The sequence below is a fragment of the Megalopta genalis genome, chromosome 13 (assembly GCF_051020955.1).
Source record: "Megalopta genalis isolate 19385.01 chromosome 13, iyMegGena1_principal, whole genome shotgun sequence".
NCBI lineage: Eukaryota > Metazoa > Arthropoda > Insecta > Hymenoptera > Halictidae > Megalopta > Megalopta genalis.
The window spans coordinates 4,892,114-4,908,551 of NC_135025.1; the positions used below are offsets into that span (position 1 = coordinate 4,892,114).

A 16,438-nucleotide genomic window follows, 5' to 3' on the forward strand; every position below is an offset into this window, starting at 1 on the left:
ACTTCTAATACGTTCGAGATATTGGAGACGTGATATTCGAGGCGCGCCGATGAAATCGTGTTACACTTCAGCGAACGATCCTCGTTGTCGTTTACGCGGACGAACGTGCGATACGAACGATACAATGGCGCACGGTTTGGCGCCGTTCGTCGATCCGAGGCGTGAAAATTTCAACGGCGAGGGACCAATTTTTCATTCCGGGAACCGTTTCGATCATCGGCACGAAGGCGCGAACCAGATGGACGCGGTGTCGTCGAGCAACAAGTTCGGCATTTCACCCCTTGCGCACCCATCTCACCCCTTTGGGGAGAGGAGATGCGATTATTGTTAGGAGACATGTCACGTTTTTAAATAATATAAAATAATTGAATAATATAAATGTAATATAATAAACAGTATAACAATATTATGAACAGTATTATTATTATACAATAATACAATAAAAATAATTAAATTTATAAAAAATATATATAAATCGAATAATCGTATCATCCCAAATCGTCCATGTTTGTTTCCAGGTCAATTAGGGAGAATTTAACTGTACTCCATCGATGTACAGTGGCCCACAAAAGTGTTCGCACACCTTTCAACACGCGATAACTATTCTCAAACCGAACCAAATCATTTCCGAGTCATTTAGTTCAGATTGAAAATAATTTTAAGCATTATTCGAGTTGTCAGCTCAATTATATTTTAAAAAGATGAACAAATATTTTTGCGGGCCACTGTGTCTGGCCATCTTCTTTCTCTCCGCCGCAGTCGTCCTCGTCCACTGTCGCGTCACGATCCGGCCGGCTCATGTAAATTTAACCGTGCGCCAAACGTAGTGCGTTCTCTCCAATCATGCTCGAGAAGCGCGGGCACGTGTCCGGCCCGTGGATCACGTAGCTGCGAGATAATTACGGATCGTTCCGCGATCGTTCGTCTTCGATTCGGACGATCGGAGGCGCCGCGAATGGCGTCGCACATCCGCGAAACCTCGCGCTCACCGGGAAACGATGCTCCGTCCGGGTTCAGGGACACGGCCGGCATACCGATCGCGGCTCGGCAGAACAATAAGTGTCACGATCTGCTGCGTCTTCCGCCGCGTGCTCCGCGCGCGATCGCGTAGGCAGAATATAGGTGCTGCGGCGGCCGGCGACGACTCTGGAACCGTTACGACCCTACCTTCCGTCCAGTCCCGTGCGAACGCTCGGTCGCGGATATCTCGATCCGGTCAAGGAAAACCCGAGGAATCCCAGGGTTTCTCGCGTGTTTTCGACCGGCCTCGCCGGCCAGTTGCCGATCGGAGTTCGAACGGACCGCTCTAGCCGCACAGCCGAGGATCGAAACGACTCGTGATCAGTGCGAACCGAGCCTCGATTTTCTACCAGAAAATTTTCGAGCTTAGAGGAGACGGAGAAGACTCGCGTGGAAGGTGGTCTAGCCGATTTCGAGAGCAACGAGGCTTCTTCGGCGGTTTCGAGTGTCCGAGGAACATCGGGGTCGAGGAACGTCGCCGCGAACGTCGACATGAACGTCGTCGGCCGGCTCTTCGTGGTTCTACTGGCCCATCAGGTGAGCCACGGCTCGTTATTCTTCGTCAATCAGATCGCCGAGTCCTTATTTATCGCCGGATTCCGCGTTCGATTCGCTGGAGAGTCGAATTCCTCGTAATCGGCGCCGAATATCGCCGAATATCGCTGACTATTCATTCGAATAAAAACGTCGTTTTCGAGCCGAAAGGTGAAAGTGCAGAATTTTTGTAGAATCGCGTCAGCGATCCGACAGCATCGAATAAATTGTGTTCCACGTTTAACGCACGATGTTCCTGCAGGCTATCGCCGGCACAGTCAGGAGTCCGCCAGCTTTTTCGAAGCCCGTGTACTCGGATTCCTATCTGCCCGCTGCCATGCAGGTAAGCCACGCTTAATTAAACGAGCCTTAATCACGCACCGGCCACCGCACGCATCGCGGAGACTTATCGCGGTTCATGCGCGAGAACGATTTCGTCGCGAATCCCGCTTCTTTTTCGTGTTTAAAGTCACTCTACAGGGTGTCCGAAAATTATGGTATGGAAATGAGGGGTTCCCGACGCGATTTGAAGCAACTTTTTCCTTTACACAAATTTTCTCCGCGGCATGGTTTACGAGTTATCGACGAAAAACGCTGACCAATCGGAGAACTAGTGCAGCCGGCGCTGCACTGCATTGACCGCGTGGGCGGAGCGCCGGCCGCACTCGCTCTCCGATTGGTCTGACGCGGAGGCAGTGGTCGCGAGGGCGGGGCGTCGGCCGTGCTCTCATTGACCACCGTTTTTCGTTGATAACTCGTAAACGAAGTCTCGTAGAAGATTTTCGCTAAGGAAAAAGTTACTTCAAATGACCCAAGGAATCCATCGTCTCAGCTAGGATTAACGATTCAAAAAAACCACGCGATGCAGGTGATATTCCACGCGGTGGAGCAGCTGAAGCTCGCCCAATCGGACGAGAGACGAGAAGTCGTAAGCAGTACCACGCCGATCTGCCTTGAATCGGACACGCAGACGCAATCATCGTCTTCGACGACCATGAAAACGACCACCGGACAAGCCGAAGAGGGCAAGGAGAAAGATGGAGGATCGAAAGAAGCGTCGGCGACTTCGAATCGCGTGGAGACTACGACGAAGCTGTTGCAAACCAAGGAAAATACGACTAATTCGGGTCACCAGAAGCTATCAGAGGCTGGCCCGAGCTATCGAGTGCCGACAGAGGCTAGCTCGATCTATCAGGAGCCGTCGGAGATGAACGCGGAGACGCCCGAGCTGAATTACGCGACGCCAGAAACGAATTACGAGTCGCCGGAAACGGAACACGCCGTGCAGGAAACGAACGAGGAAATTCCCGAGGTGGACCAGGAGGCGCCCGGCTCGTCCCCGATCGTTCCGGAAGCTGGCAAAGGGTCGATCGACGTCTCTGGAACGTCCTCGAAGCCGGGGTCCATCGAGCAGACGAAGAAAGTGCCAACGATCGACAGCGTGGTGCAAGAAGTGTACGAGATCGTGAAGCCCACGGCTTCGGGCCTGCTGGATCTGCCGATCGGGGAGTCGAAGGGCTTCCTGCCTGCCTCCGCGGAGAAGCTGGAGATCTTGGAGGACGAGGATGACGAGAACAGGTGAGAGGGGGGCGAACGAAAACTGGTCTTCCGCTGGAAAACGGCCGTCGAAACCGCGACGCGGGCCGAAAGAATGCTCGTTTCCGAGAAGGATACGCGAGCAGGATCGATCGGGCAGGCGGCAAGGTTCGTTCGTAAAGACGAGATTCTTTTGTAGGTTCACGCGGCTGGGCGAGAGGGTGACGCAAGTGCCAAGGCCGAGCCTAACCAGCTACTTAAGGCGCGCGAAAGTGCCGCCGAGCGCGACTCTTCAGCAGCTGGCGAACCTCTACGACTCGTTGAGCAAGGACGCGAGGAAACAAGGGTTCGGCAAGTACACCGGCTACTCGGACGAGGTGCTGAACACCCTGGAGACGTTCGCGGAGGGCGGCGTGGCGCCGCAATTGAAGAAGATCTTGGACAAGGTCTTGGAGCGGAACGAGCTCACGCGAGATGACGCGAGAACGAGGACCAGGCAGGCCATCAGGGACTTGGACGACCCGTCTAGCACCCTCAGCAGGGAGCTCAGGCCTCTGTTACCCCTCAGATACTCCCCCTAACCGATCGACGGTCTCCCGACCCCGGGAGAAACGTCGACGGAGTGGCTGCCGAACCGAGTGCCGACCCACGCCAATGCGTGCGACGGACGCCGTGCATGTACGATTACCGCCTAATAAAATGATTCCTGCGATCAACCGGTTGATTCATTTAACCGCAACTCGAGCCTCGAGCATCGATTACGAATACAATGGGAGAGAGAGGCTGATTCACGAGAGGCGCGCGCGCGTTCGAACGTCGAATACGGGATCGTTCGGATCGTGTGCCGACCATCGATTACGGTCGAACGAGACGGATATTGCGAGCAGACTCCGAATATATCGGTCGCAAAGGGTTTCCGCTCGCGCGCGCGCGCGCGTTCACCGAAATTCCGCGAATTTCAGCGATCCGCCTTGACCCGTCGACCGAACCGGAGGCGATATTGTTTATTGCTGGGACGTCACCGGTGGACACTGCTGGCCACGGAGCAACGCTACGTGCCCGGAATAGCGATATCGTTGAGCAATTCTGTGTCAATGGTTCGCCGATACGGTGTGGGGGCCAAAGGCGTAGCCCGTAGACCAAAAACAATGGGGATGCGCGGACAGTCGGACGGACCGCGTCGCGGTTTTACGCCGCTGAACGGCCATGGTATAAATGGATTTTGAAATCAATCGGTCCTTCAGTCGTTCGTTTCTGCCGCGATCGAAAGGAATAAGCGACGCCGATCTGTCTCACATGGACGCCCGTTTTCTGGCGATATGGCTTCTATGCGTAAGTGCCGGCGACCGTTAATTATTTCTTTCTCCGATTCCGATCGAAACACGCGATACGCGCGTCCAACGATGTACAGATTAATAGGAAAATCTGGGTACAATATTTAAAGCGAAACAACTCTTTCGAAAGTGGACCGGACGGCTTGGATGTTTTTGGGGGGTGGTTTTAGAAAGATCGGGCAACAATTTTTGCGGAAATTGCGATTAATATGAAACAGAGACACGATTTTCGGCATCTTTCGTGCGTAAAGATTAGGGAGATCTACACATCGCAATGTTTATGTGTTTATTTGTTCGTTCGATTCACCTGTTTATGCTAAGTAAATGAATAAATGTTTGTTGCAAGCTCGAATTAAAAAGCTAAAATACATCATTTTTCTATTTTTCTTTTTTTTTGGTCACGACAAACAATTGCTACTTTTGAAGAACTTTTTTATTTATTGTAAGCTAGTCTTTCTAACGCCGGAAAAAAATGTGCAAGTCGTACGGTCGAATTTTACAAGAGTTATTTAATCTTATAGACTGTACACACAATTTCTTTAACGATGTGAGAACACATACAAATTCAGTCGTCGTTTTTACACAACACATTTGGTGTCACATGTTTGTCACATATTTAATCTGAACATGGTAAATTATCTAGCTGTAAATCTGTAATCTAGTAAATTAAAAGCTGGCTCTCCTGTGACACGGTTCCACACAACACGGCATTTTCTAGGAACCTATTTACCGTGTCGTAATAGGGTTACCTGTATTAGGATAGGCAAGCGAGGGATTTCGAAGCGTCTCTCGCGGCCGTTTAATTAATTATATCGTCGTTTGTGGCATCGCCGCAGCGCCGTTAGACTTCCCTGATCGCGATATAATTTGGTTGAATTTAATGCATAGCCCGATCGACGCGGTGTCAAATGGTCGCCGATTAATAGAGAATGTATCTGGGACACTTACCCGGAACGGAGCTCTCCGGGGAGAACATCAGAAGACATCGGATGACGAGCCTCCAGACACTGCATCTCGAAACTATTGAAATCGGCTAACTCACTGTCGAAGTGTCGTCGTTTTGTCGTTCTCTCTCACACAGCCGCATACAAAATTGTCGCAGCAAAGTCGAGGCAGTTATCGCGAGATTTATTTCACTTCCAGATAAACAAACCAAAAGAATAACATTTTAGCAGGCAAGAATACTTTTCGAATAAAAACATACTACATTTATTTATCTTTTCAACAAGAGCACCCTGAATGTATTTTTCAATCGAAACGTATTAACATTGTTTATTTTCTAACAGAAACATGTTATAAATCTGTTTCATCTTTCAACGAAGAAAATGCAATACGTCTCTTTCGATAAATATGAGATTAATCACGCCGGAAAACGAACCGAAGGCACAGTAACCGGCTCCGCTAACCCTACTCCCTCCGAACATACACGCGTACGCAAAACAGCCGGTGATGAACCGGGCTCTCGGGGACCGTAATTAATCTATCAAACGTTGAAGTCGGTTCCCCGGAGGCAAAGGGTTGGCTCGACGAGCCACGCGACCTAATTTCTGACGTCGAGCGGCCGCCCTTCGGCTCTCGCATTATCCACGAACGAAGCCCGACGACGCCAATTTCTATAACGAACGGAAATCCGCGTGTTTCAGCAGCTCTCCGTGGACACCGTGCGATCGAAGCCGCAGATAACAAAGCTGTTTCCGGTCCAGGAGCCGGCGGATCAGCGTCAACCATCCGGCAACGAGACGAAGCCGTTGGATCGGTTTTTGGGAAAATTGCGGGCCACGTACGACTTCGTGTTCCGAAAGCCGGAGGACACCGGTAACGTGGAGAGGATCTTAGCGAAGAACGGGCAAGACCCTGACGTGGACGCGTTGAAAGCGATCTGGTCGAACCGGATGTCCGAGGAGGAGCGAACGAAGAAGCCCGAAATGCCCGAGAAGCATCGGCAGACCGAGCACGTTTTCCGTTTGATGGACGATTGGGCGAACGATATTCAACCCCTGGACCAGCTGGAACCTCTGGGACCGCTCGAATTGGACGATGAGGAAGGGGACAAGAAGACCGAGGTGGAATTCATCACCCCGAGACCCGGTCTACAATTCCCCGCCACGATTAGCAGACACCTCGTCGATTGGCTCGGATCGCTCCTGGGTATTACTTATGGAGTCTATTCGAAGCTCGCCCGAGCTATTTATAGCAACGCCACGACACCGAATAATTGATTGTAATTTGCCAACGAGTGGGAGGACGGCCGGAACAGTCGCGGATTTTCTACGGGAAATATACAATGTACACCTTGACCGATGCTTTATCGACTTTTGAACCGAACCTTTGCCGACGACGACTATAAACGCAGTCTTTAACAGACTTGCGTCTCGATAACAGCGCTTTTATTTATATTTGTTTTTATTATTGTCATACAGTGCTTACTTTTGTACGTGGTAAGAGCACATCCGTGGCTTTATGAACACGCGAGACAGATATAAAGCAAAAGAAGAATGAAAAATCTGAGCAAATATGCTTTATCATCTCTTAAACCGAACCTTTGCCGACGACGACTATAAACGCAGTCTTTAACAGACTTGTGTCTCGATAACAGCGCTTTTTTTATTTATATATTTTTATTATTATACAGTGCTTACTTTTGTACGTGGTAAGAGCACATCCGTGCTTTTATGAACACGCGAGACAGATGTAAAGAAAGTAAAAGAAGAATGAAAAATCTAAGCAAATATAACGCGTCTCTTATGGTGATTTTGTACAATATAGATGTACGAAAATATATTTGGAGTTCTAGAAATGTATTCAAACTGTACAAAAGTACAAAAAGTAATATGAGAAACTTGTAAAATCACAAGTTCGCCTAGGCTCCGCGGGGATTGAAATGACTCATCTCGGTATACAGAGGTATACCGCATAAACTTTTACATCAAAACGACAAAGAAAAAAAGAGAACTATTCCACAAAATTATTTGCATATTTTAGAAAAAGTCGCACAAAATATTAGGAAACAAAATGTACTGAAAATGAGCAACGATTATAAGAAATTGCGAACAAGTCACGTTGACTTGACAACCCTTTGGGTATATTTCGAAGACCGTGTTTCTTTGCCAGGATATATCTAGGATTTCAGAGCGAATCTTATCTTCCTAAGGATCAGGGGGGATCGAGTGTTTCGCCAGACTGCGGATCTTTACGCAAGGAAACGATTTTCTGCGTCGATTGCGAAAGAAGGGAGGGAACAACGCCGAATCAAATTCCTGTTCCGTGCGAGATTGCGATCGTGCTCTTCTCGAGAAACGCATAAAATCCGCAGTCTAAATTGGTCGTCGAAGTAGAGAGAAGCACACCGATTCTTTACACTTATTTTATTCAAAAATATCTTGGTCTGAAAAATACATGTGTTACCATTTTCTTTAATCATCATCACGTTTTTTCTCTTATTTTTCATTTTCTTTTTTGGCAATCATTGTTTATCATACAATAACAATCGTTCCGTCGTCGAGTAACACCTTATTGTAAATGCAAGTTCATTGTTAAAATACTTTTATCATTGTATCGCATTACATGTGATGGCCACCGCGGTGAGCATCGAAATCTTACAACTGTAATTCATTAACATTATCGAGAAGGTAAATGCCGTTCCCTTAACCCAGGTGACGGAGAGAAAGAGAGAGAAGAGAAGAGAAGAGGAGGGAAAGAAGAGGGAAGAAACGAGATTCGTTGTGGCCTGGGTTACGGGAACCGAGAAATCGAAAGAAGTTTTAGGAAGAGATAAAATACTGCTATGCCTCGTAAATTCAAAGTCTTTGGTTCTATTAAAACGTGGCCCTCGTGTCTCGTTTTAGCGCCATTTGTTCTAAAGTTCACCTAATAGTGTTAGAGTCTACAGCGTTTTTTCTTTTTTAAAGATTCTTCAGTAAAGCTAACGGCGAAGCCACTTTATTCTACGGCTCTGTCGGTCCTCTCTCGTGATCCGAACGCCGCTTCGCGTTTCCATCAACGAAAAGGATCACCGATTTCACTACTAAAATGAATTTTGAGCAAATTTCATCGTTCCAGATACACACCCCGCTAAAAGTATTAGGATATTATGGCAATTAGCTTACTTTGCTTATCGCATCCTGTCCCTTAAAATTAAATCCAGGACACGTTTCATACGCCCTTCGCTCGCTACGTTACGCATCGATTCCTAATATGTTCTCTTAATACGTGGAACATAGTACAAAATGCATGGAACCAAGTTTAATTTTCTGTAGGTGTACTTTTCGAGGGAAGTGTACATATCTATCTATCTATAAATAATATATACATATAATATCATGATGTACATTACATTGTATATTATATCACATGTTATATCATAATATTATATTGTACATATATGAATATATATATATATATATATATATATATATATATATATATATATAAATAATATTCATAGAATGTTTGAGACTGATTCGCAAAGGCCAACGATAAGTCGAACTGCTTCATGCATAAATCTAGAGAAGCTAGGACACGAAAGAAGAGGGATTGCAAAAGTAATGGGAACTCTTGGCGAAGGGAGACCTAACTATATAAAAAAGGGAAATATATTATAAAAGGATTATTTAACCAAACATATTCGAAACGAAGAAGCTTGTCAAATATTCTTTGGTTAAACCTCGAGCACCGCGAGCAATCACGTTTCGTCAAACTTTGGTTACAAATGATAAGATTACGAGTGGATGAAAATTGCTGGTGAGAACAATGATCGAGAAACTCGCTTTGGCAATTGGAAAGACTCCTATTGCTTTTGCCTTAAAAGGGGAACGGCGAAGGAATGAAACAAAAAATAATGGAAGAGAAAAAAAGAAAGAGGAAGTGTACGAGGGAGTGGAAATACTGAAAACGAACAAGGAGAGAACGCTATATTAATAATTTAAAAATACGACGAGCGAGGGCGAACGCTTTCGCTAAAAACACGCGCTAACGCTTCTCTTGCTAATTGATGAACACGGACGAATCAGAGATCAAGTTCAAACAACGTACCTACCGAGTCTCTTTCAGGTAAAATTTGTATCTTATTTATATACATAATTACTCTCTACAAACTGTATAACGACGATAATCGGCAGTATGCTATTATTTGCTATTGGTACTCGGTTCGAGAATGTTGTTATCCTAATGGCAGATTGGCTTTAAGTGTTTTTTCGTTCGAAGTGAACGCGGTCCACGACGGATTCGCGAATCCGGCTGGAGACCCCTATGTTTGATCATAGTTGTTGCGACCGTAGACTAGAATCAGCAAAGAAACTATTTTCTTTAACGCTAGTTTAAATAAAACGGAGGATGTGCATTTATACAAGATGATCTCATTCCCCTTTCGCGCAAGTACCGGGTCCGACTTAACACTTTAACTACCGGAATCCCGTCGAGATTCTTCTCGGATAATTCGTTGTTTTACGAATTAAATTTTGATGGTTCTCGAACGGTTTATAAAAGAATCGTTCAGAACTTATTCGATAACTGCCGGTAAGTAAAGTATTAAGCGGTCGAGTGTGAATCTCATGCAAGTAATGGAACTTAGCTACACAGTTTATAGCTGTTACTTCAGCGTGCATCCGTCTAAGAATACAAATTTTTAGGTACTGTTCACGGAATACTAATTGTCCGAAGAATTGTAAAATATCATGGCAATAGTTTCTCCCCGCGGGGGTAAAAATGGACCAAACGCCATTTCTATTTACAAATTTTCCGTCAACCTACGCCAATGTGAATTCTTTTAACCGCACCAGTCTCGGTGCTGCAGTCCCTAAAAAAAAATGTTTCTTTTCCGAGTCCTAGGGTATTCTTCAATTCCTAATGTGTCTAACGAATTTTCTATTTGTGCTAATTTCTCGACACACTTCGTAAACAGCCTTTATTGCTTTGGACTTAAATCGGTTCGACTTACGACTAGGATGGCATTAAGTACCTTGTGTTCTGAGGCAGGATATCATTCATATTGACCGCCTGTTGCTGCAGGCCATTCGCCTCTTTCATCGCCTGTTCTTTAAACGAGGAGAACGTGTGTATCAGATGTTGATCCTTCTGCAAGTTCTGAATGTACTGCAGGAAGTTTGGCTCCTGCTTCATGAGTCCATCCTTTAGAACCAAGGTCACCTCCTGCTTAGGCATCATGCTGGCATCGTTCGATTTCTCGAAAGCCTCCTTCTGTTCCACGAAGAAGGAATCCTTCTTCGTTCGATTTTTTCTCATCCCTAAATGCGTTTGAGTATGTTTGTTCAGGTGATCCTTCCGCGAGAACGCCTTCTGGCACACCGAGCAGGTGAAATTCTTATCGCCCGAGTGGATAACGTAATGTCGCGTCAGGTGTTCGTTCCTTTTGAACGCTTTTTGGCAAACAGGACATTTAAATGGCCTTTCGTCCGAGTGGCCGCGCATGTGTTGGTCGAGGTGCTCTTTTCTCTTCAACATTGCGCCGCACTCTTTGCATTGATACTTGCGTTCCTGTAAACGAATAGCTTGTATCAAAAAACTGTAGTTATTTCAAGAAAGTCGAAGAAAGAAAAATATGGCACACACTTGTATATGAGCCTGGATATGTTGTTCTATTTCCGCCTTGTCCTGAAATGCAAGGTTGCACTCGGGACAACAATAAAAGGTCGATCCATCAAGCCCGACGCTGATCTTGATCTCTCCGGTTTTGGCTCTGAACTTCATCTTCTTCTCGGTCTTAGGAGAATCCGTCTGAACCTGTTGCTCCACTTTTAGGCACTGCACGGTGTTCTCATTCTCCTGATGGTTATCCACGTGCACGTTCAGATCGTTCGGACTGATTGATATGATCTGATCAGAGCTCATAAAGTTATTACCATTCTGCAGCTGATTGTTCCTGAAAACTGGAACGCTGGGAATATTCAAAATATTATTCTGCGTGTGCTCCGTTTTTTCCTCCTCAAGCTTTTCTTTTTTAGTCTGCTCCGTTTGCAATTTAATTAACTGTTGCAACGTGAGTGGAAGAGTGGTAGCCTGTAACTTCTGAAAATACTCGGCCATGGTGTTTTGTTGCTGAAGTTGAACTTGAGATTCTTGCTGAAATCATCACATCGCTTGTTTAATACAAAGTTGCAAATGTACCATACATATCTGGCAAATAATATAGTACCATGGTAGAGTTCTTGATCTCTGTTTCAATCCTCGTCTGTAGTTCCGTTTTAATATTCTCTGGCTGAGAGGTAGAAGGTAAATACAAGTTAGGTATGATTCTCACAGGCAGACTATTGGACTGAACTCCTATAATCGAATTGTTTTGATTATAATTAGGAATATTGATCGTCTGAATGCCTTGCTTTTCGCAGAACTGCATCAGACTATTAGGGTCCGGCCATGCTATTATTGGTCCACTGTACTTGTTCGTCGAGTTTACCTAAAATTTAAAGACATAACATAGAAACCTATAACTAGGCTCCTTTAAAAAAAATTTCTAAAATTAACAATCAGAGTGTCAGGCTGGGAACCTCTAAAATTGTTAATCCTCAATTTTATAAGAAACAAATAAAGCTTTGGGGGTTTGATAAAAGAGACAAGAAATCAGAGTAATTTCGGGCAACCCTCACCAATAAATTCTGCTTTTGATGACTCTGTCCGGCAGTGGTGGTGTAAATAGTGATTTGCTCGTCGTGAATGTTATCGCCGCCGGTGAATTTCGGAGCGGAATCCGGATTCGAGCCAGACGTTAATTCTGCAAATTGGGGGAGAATTCCCTGGAGGACGTTGTTCCCGGAGAAATCCATTTCGCCGCGGAATGGTGAGCGTCTCCGGGATTAAAACATGCGAGCGTTTATAACCTCTTGCAATCGTCCACCGAGTGGTGCAGACCGACCTTCCACAATCACGTGTTCCGATTCATAATTTTCTCGACGCTCGAAACTGCAAGTTGCTTTTCCAACGAAGTATAGGCACGAAACCCACGAGACCGTTAATCAAATTAAAAAACACTTCTCCGCCGATAGAACATCGTAACGAACGCCGCGTCCTACGTATTACTCCAACATGACCGCGCTAAAACACCATCTTAGATGTATTGCATTTACCTTCCACGAAATGCTGGTGAATAACCCTTTCAAAATTCTCTTAAACTACTTCTATATGCTTCCTTTGTAGAACGGTGTTCGTTATTTCGATCTCGTTATTGAAAAGACAACGATTTTCTTTTAATTAATTTGAAAAAACACTCGAGAGAGAAAAAGGTCGTTCCATCATGGTGGCCAGCCTGATTAACGTCTTTCTGTTTATGAATTGTAGCGGGCGCTCGTTGCAGCATAGATTAAATTTGGACATAGATTAGGCGGTCTATGTATTTTTGTTGCTGTGTCCTATCTTATCGATTGTCGTTAATTTGTAGTGGTAAAGAATGGAACTACAAGGGGTGTCACTGTAAGCACTGAGGAAGCATCTCTATGTAGACTGTAGACGCTGGTAGAAAAATAAACATTCCGCTGGGAGATTTTTGGAGCCGTTTGAAGAAAGTCCGATGTTTGGGAGCAATTAAAGAATGGTTAATAATATTCGAAGAATTGTCAGTGAATGACATCGAGCATTGTTAACAAGGGTATTCAACTTTATTGATTTATTTCATAGTTTCCTAGTTCTGAATCCAACACCTATTATTCTGCACCCATTATCCATAGTCCAGATTGATACTACAAATGACCTGATTAATTAATCAGCGTCTGGTTGTATGATTAATTAAACAGGTACTCCCGGAGGCAATCCAAGGTTGATACAGATCTCATTTCCTGATCCAAACTGAATCATCTATCTCAGATTAAATTCAACCTTTAAGTCTCCTTGCTGAAAGATCTTTTTATCAATAGGTGAATGTACATGGTCGTATGGAGCAAAGCTTCAACGAATGCATAGATCAATTGCGTAAAAGAAGCAGACTTCTGCTGGCTCGGGTAGAACAGGACTCAAAGAGGGTTAAAGAAGAATATAAAAAATTGTACTCACAGGCATTGTGAGTACTATGAGTACTCGGTGAATACTAAGCACTTGTAGCACCGTATCTTCTTCATTTATAGAGCATCAAGAGAAGATCATTGCACAGGCAACAGAAGGTCCTCGTGTGTCAAACAAAATATCAAATCGTGGCAACTGAGAAATGATTCAAGCGGCGTTGGTGGAGCTTTGTGTCTAGACTATAGCACAGACAGCTCTGATCAATCATCTGCATCGATGCCTAATTTAGCAGTAACTAGAAGAGTAGTGATATCATCGAAGAAACATTCCGAGTCGCAACATTGCCTGAAAAATGTGCACAGAAAGCCTGTGAGAGAATGTTACTGCAATCATGAGGTGAAGAAGATCCAGCCGAGGTCCACGAGGACTCAGCGGAAACCAGACCCAGGCTGCAAATATTGTAAAAGCCATATAGAATTCAAGCCAGCAATTGTCAGAGACAGCCCGAGAAGATCGCTCGCGAGTCCTCCGATCAGTTGCGAGACCTTGAGAAGGGTGCAGAGGATAGACTATGCTCCTAAGTCGCAGTTTCTGCGCAATGTGCAGAGCAAGGTCTGCCTGCTACAATCGGGAGACGGTCCTGGGACGTGTACCAGGTCGTCCTGTCACCGCAGAGACCAGCCTGAAGCTAAGAAATCACAAATTGAGACAACCTTGGCAAGGTCGATAGACACCAGCGGCGAAGAACAAAAGACCCCGAAGCAGTCGAGGGAACATATAACCAAAAAGACGTTAACTTCTAAGAAGCCTGTACCTGACTCGAGTAAAACGAAATCTAGTCCAAAAGATTCAGCGAGGTGCAAATCGTTGGCCCAGTCGCTTGGCAAGGTGTGTCACTGTTGCCACAACTGCCAAGCGCATCAGCGAGACAAGAGTATTAGGAGCAAAAACGATATTGACTCCGAAGATTATCAGCACACCGTATGCGTCAGCAATTTGGATCAGGTTGGAAGCAATGAAAAGAACATCTCGGACAACGAACTAAGGGAGCTGAGGAAATTCCGCGAACAGAACTACTTCGACACACACGGCTCCAGCCACACGCTGCATTCGTCAAAATCCTCGGGCTCCTTGGAACAGTACCTGCTGAACGATCGGCTGTTTCCCGAACCATGCAAGACTATCCACAAGAAGGACCTAGTCGTGACAATGCCGGCCTGCGCGACGCTACAGAGGAAACGAATCCATTATTTTCCACGCTACATCGTCCGCCAGGACAAGACCAACGGCAACAAGAAGAAGCGCTGCCAGTCTTGTCCTTTGACTGGCCACGCCATCGACCTTGGCGTCACGAGGATGAGACCGCCGTTGAACAGCCTGGCTTTGAAGTACCAAAAACGACTGCCTTGATGAAGCATGATTAATCAAATAATTACGGACTTCACACACACACATTTATAGCACTTTAAATCCTGGATAATGATTGAAATAAAATCGTGTATAGACGAATCAATGAACAGGTGTGTTCGATTTTCTACGCGACTTAAAAAACGGCGAACAAAGATCGGCATGCTCGCTGCCAAGGATCTTAAGTGTCTCGATTGCGAATTTAATGGTTTAGTTTTTGTTTGAATAGGCTACTCGACATGGAACCAAGGAAAACGGGTCTATGTTGCATAAAACGGCTGTCCTTCCGTGCTCCTCTCTGAATCGACGCAGGGTAACTGGTTTCTCTTGATCGACTAAAACGTATTCAACCCTTTCATAGGCACTGAGAACTATGCTCCCCACCCACTTTTAGCGCCCCACATATGGACCAACCGGGCTCAAGCATTCCCACCGATGAAAGCTCCTACCGAATCGAAATATTCTTGAAAATTCATACTGTGCCCGTGAAAGGGTTAAACCCCTCGCACCGTAAAAAAATGCCGGCAATGATTCGAATGTCTGTCTGCCTAGTCCAATCGATGTCATCGACGATTACGGGACCGTTCGCCGCGGCCCTGATGGTCCCGCGATCTCCAACGAAATCAAGCTCGGATCTATAAATAAAAGAGGCAGAAGACTGCAATTTGCATATCACCGTGCATCGAGAAGCGTTAATTAAATACACGGCTGTCGCTGCGAGTTCCGTGCGTCATTTCTTTCGGCGATTTTCTCGGGCCGCGAGGCACGACAAGACCGCGAAGCGTTTCAACAGGCGTAAACAGAGAGACATTGTTGAAACGTTGATCGCCGGTCGGTTCTTGCGCAACGACACGGCGGTCATTTCAATGAGCGGCGATGGCATCACGGACAATTAAGCGATCGCCGACGGATCATCGAACCTCGTCGGCATTGGCTCGTTAAAAATCGATCGTGGCGTCGATGAAACTGTCGTTGCCACGGCGGTGGAGAATGAATTGAGAAACCGCGGCGATAGGAGTTGCTTCGACAATGGAGAAATACATACTTTGGAACCTGGGAAAACCACGGAGCCGAGCGAGTGACGAGGATCGCCTGCAGCTTCCGGTTTAATTTTATGCCGACAAGAAATAGTCGGACCCAACGATGTCCGCGAACATGCGCCGTTGCATAAATTAAGCGTGCAAGTGTTTACTTCCCTGTGAATCATTCTTGTCAGATTCAATGCTCGATAGCAGTATTTTTCATTTAAGAAAACCATTAACGTGTCAGGCGATTTCGCCGACATCGAGTGTTCAATCAATCGAGTGTTAATCTTTCATTGACGAGCGAGTCGATAGGCCGAAAGATCGGCGAGTCGTTGCGAATAATTACCCGAGAATACATGATTGTCTGTTATTTTGTTAAACGAAGGCTTCCGGATCGTGCCTGTTAATTGTGCGTGGAGGATCTCGGTGACGAATTGTTACCGCGGAAGGGTACCGCGGGCAAAGGCGAAGAGAAGGGACCCAGGAGGGCAACGGACCAAGAAGACCGTAGGACCAAGGCTGAGGACTGGTCGTCGGCGACGTTCAACCTGAATTTTGTCACTTTTACTCGGACGCTGTTAAGATCTTGGAGGTTGATAGGTGCCCTTGTCAACACGTACGCGGGAAGCACTTTAC

General features: G+C 45.8%; 4 protein-coding genes across 5 annotated transcripts; 3 read left to right on the forward strand and 1 right to left on the reverse strand.

Annotated features, from left to right (window-relative positions):
- The first annotated feature begins 1,128 nt into the window (after positions 1–1,128).
- Positions 1,129–3,806, forward strand: ImpE3 (Ecdysone-inducible gene E3). The gene is made up of 4 exons (XM_076526007.1): positions 1,129–1,557; positions 1,817–1,897; positions 2,423–3,132; positions 3,290–3,806. Exons 1-4 carry the CDS (start codon positions 1,513–1,515, stop codon positions 3,669–3,671), a joined length of 1,218 nt encoding a protein of 405 aa, XP_076382122.1. The 5' UTR covers positions 1,129–1,512; the 3' UTR covers positions 3,672–3,806.
- A 94-nt stretch (positions 3,807–3,900) lies between these two features.
- On the forward strand, positions 3,901–6,721 carry LOC117224317 (uncharacterized). Of its 2 annotated transcripts, none has more exons than XM_033477135.2 (2): positions 3,901–4,422; positions 6,068–6,721. In XM_033477135.2, the coding sequence occupies exons 1-2, from the start codon at positions 4,306–4,308 to the stop codon at positions 6,641–6,643; spliced, it is 693 nt and encodes a 230-aa protein (XP_033333026.2). In that variant the 5' UTR covers positions 3,901–4,305; the 3' UTR covers positions 6,644–6,721. The 2 variants fall into 2 exon arrangements, with proteins under 2 accessions (XP_033333026.2, XP_033333027.2); XM_033477136.2 differs by having other exon boundaries at positions 6,071–6,721.
- Positions 6,722–7,774: 1,053 nt separating this feature from the next.
- LOC117224319 (uncharacterized) lies at positions 7,775–12,687 on the reverse strand. Its single transcript, XM_033477138.2, has 4 exons — positions 12,026–12,687; positions 11,575–11,835; positions 10,992–11,501; positions 7,775–10,916 (listed from the first exon to the last, which is right to left on the reverse strand). Exons 1-4 carry the CDS (start codon positions 12,200–12,202, stop codon positions 10,362–10,364), a joined length of 1,503 nt encoding a protein of 500 aa, XP_033333029.1. The 5' UTR covers positions 12,203–12,687; the 3' UTR covers positions 7,775–10,361.
- Positions 12,688–12,859: 172 nt separating this feature from the next.
- Positions 12,860–14,887, forward strand: LOC117224320 (uncharacterized). Its single transcript, XM_033477140.2, has 3 exons — positions 12,860–13,020; positions 13,286–13,428; positions 13,493–14,887. Exons 2-3 carry the CDS (start codon positions 13,304–13,306, stop codon positions 14,778–14,780), a joined length of 1,413 nt encoding a protein of 470 aa, XP_033333031.1. The 5' UTR covers positions 12,860–13,020; positions 13,286–13,303; the 3' UTR covers positions 14,781–14,887.
- The last annotated feature ends 1,551 nt before the right edge of the window (positions 14,888–16,438 follow it).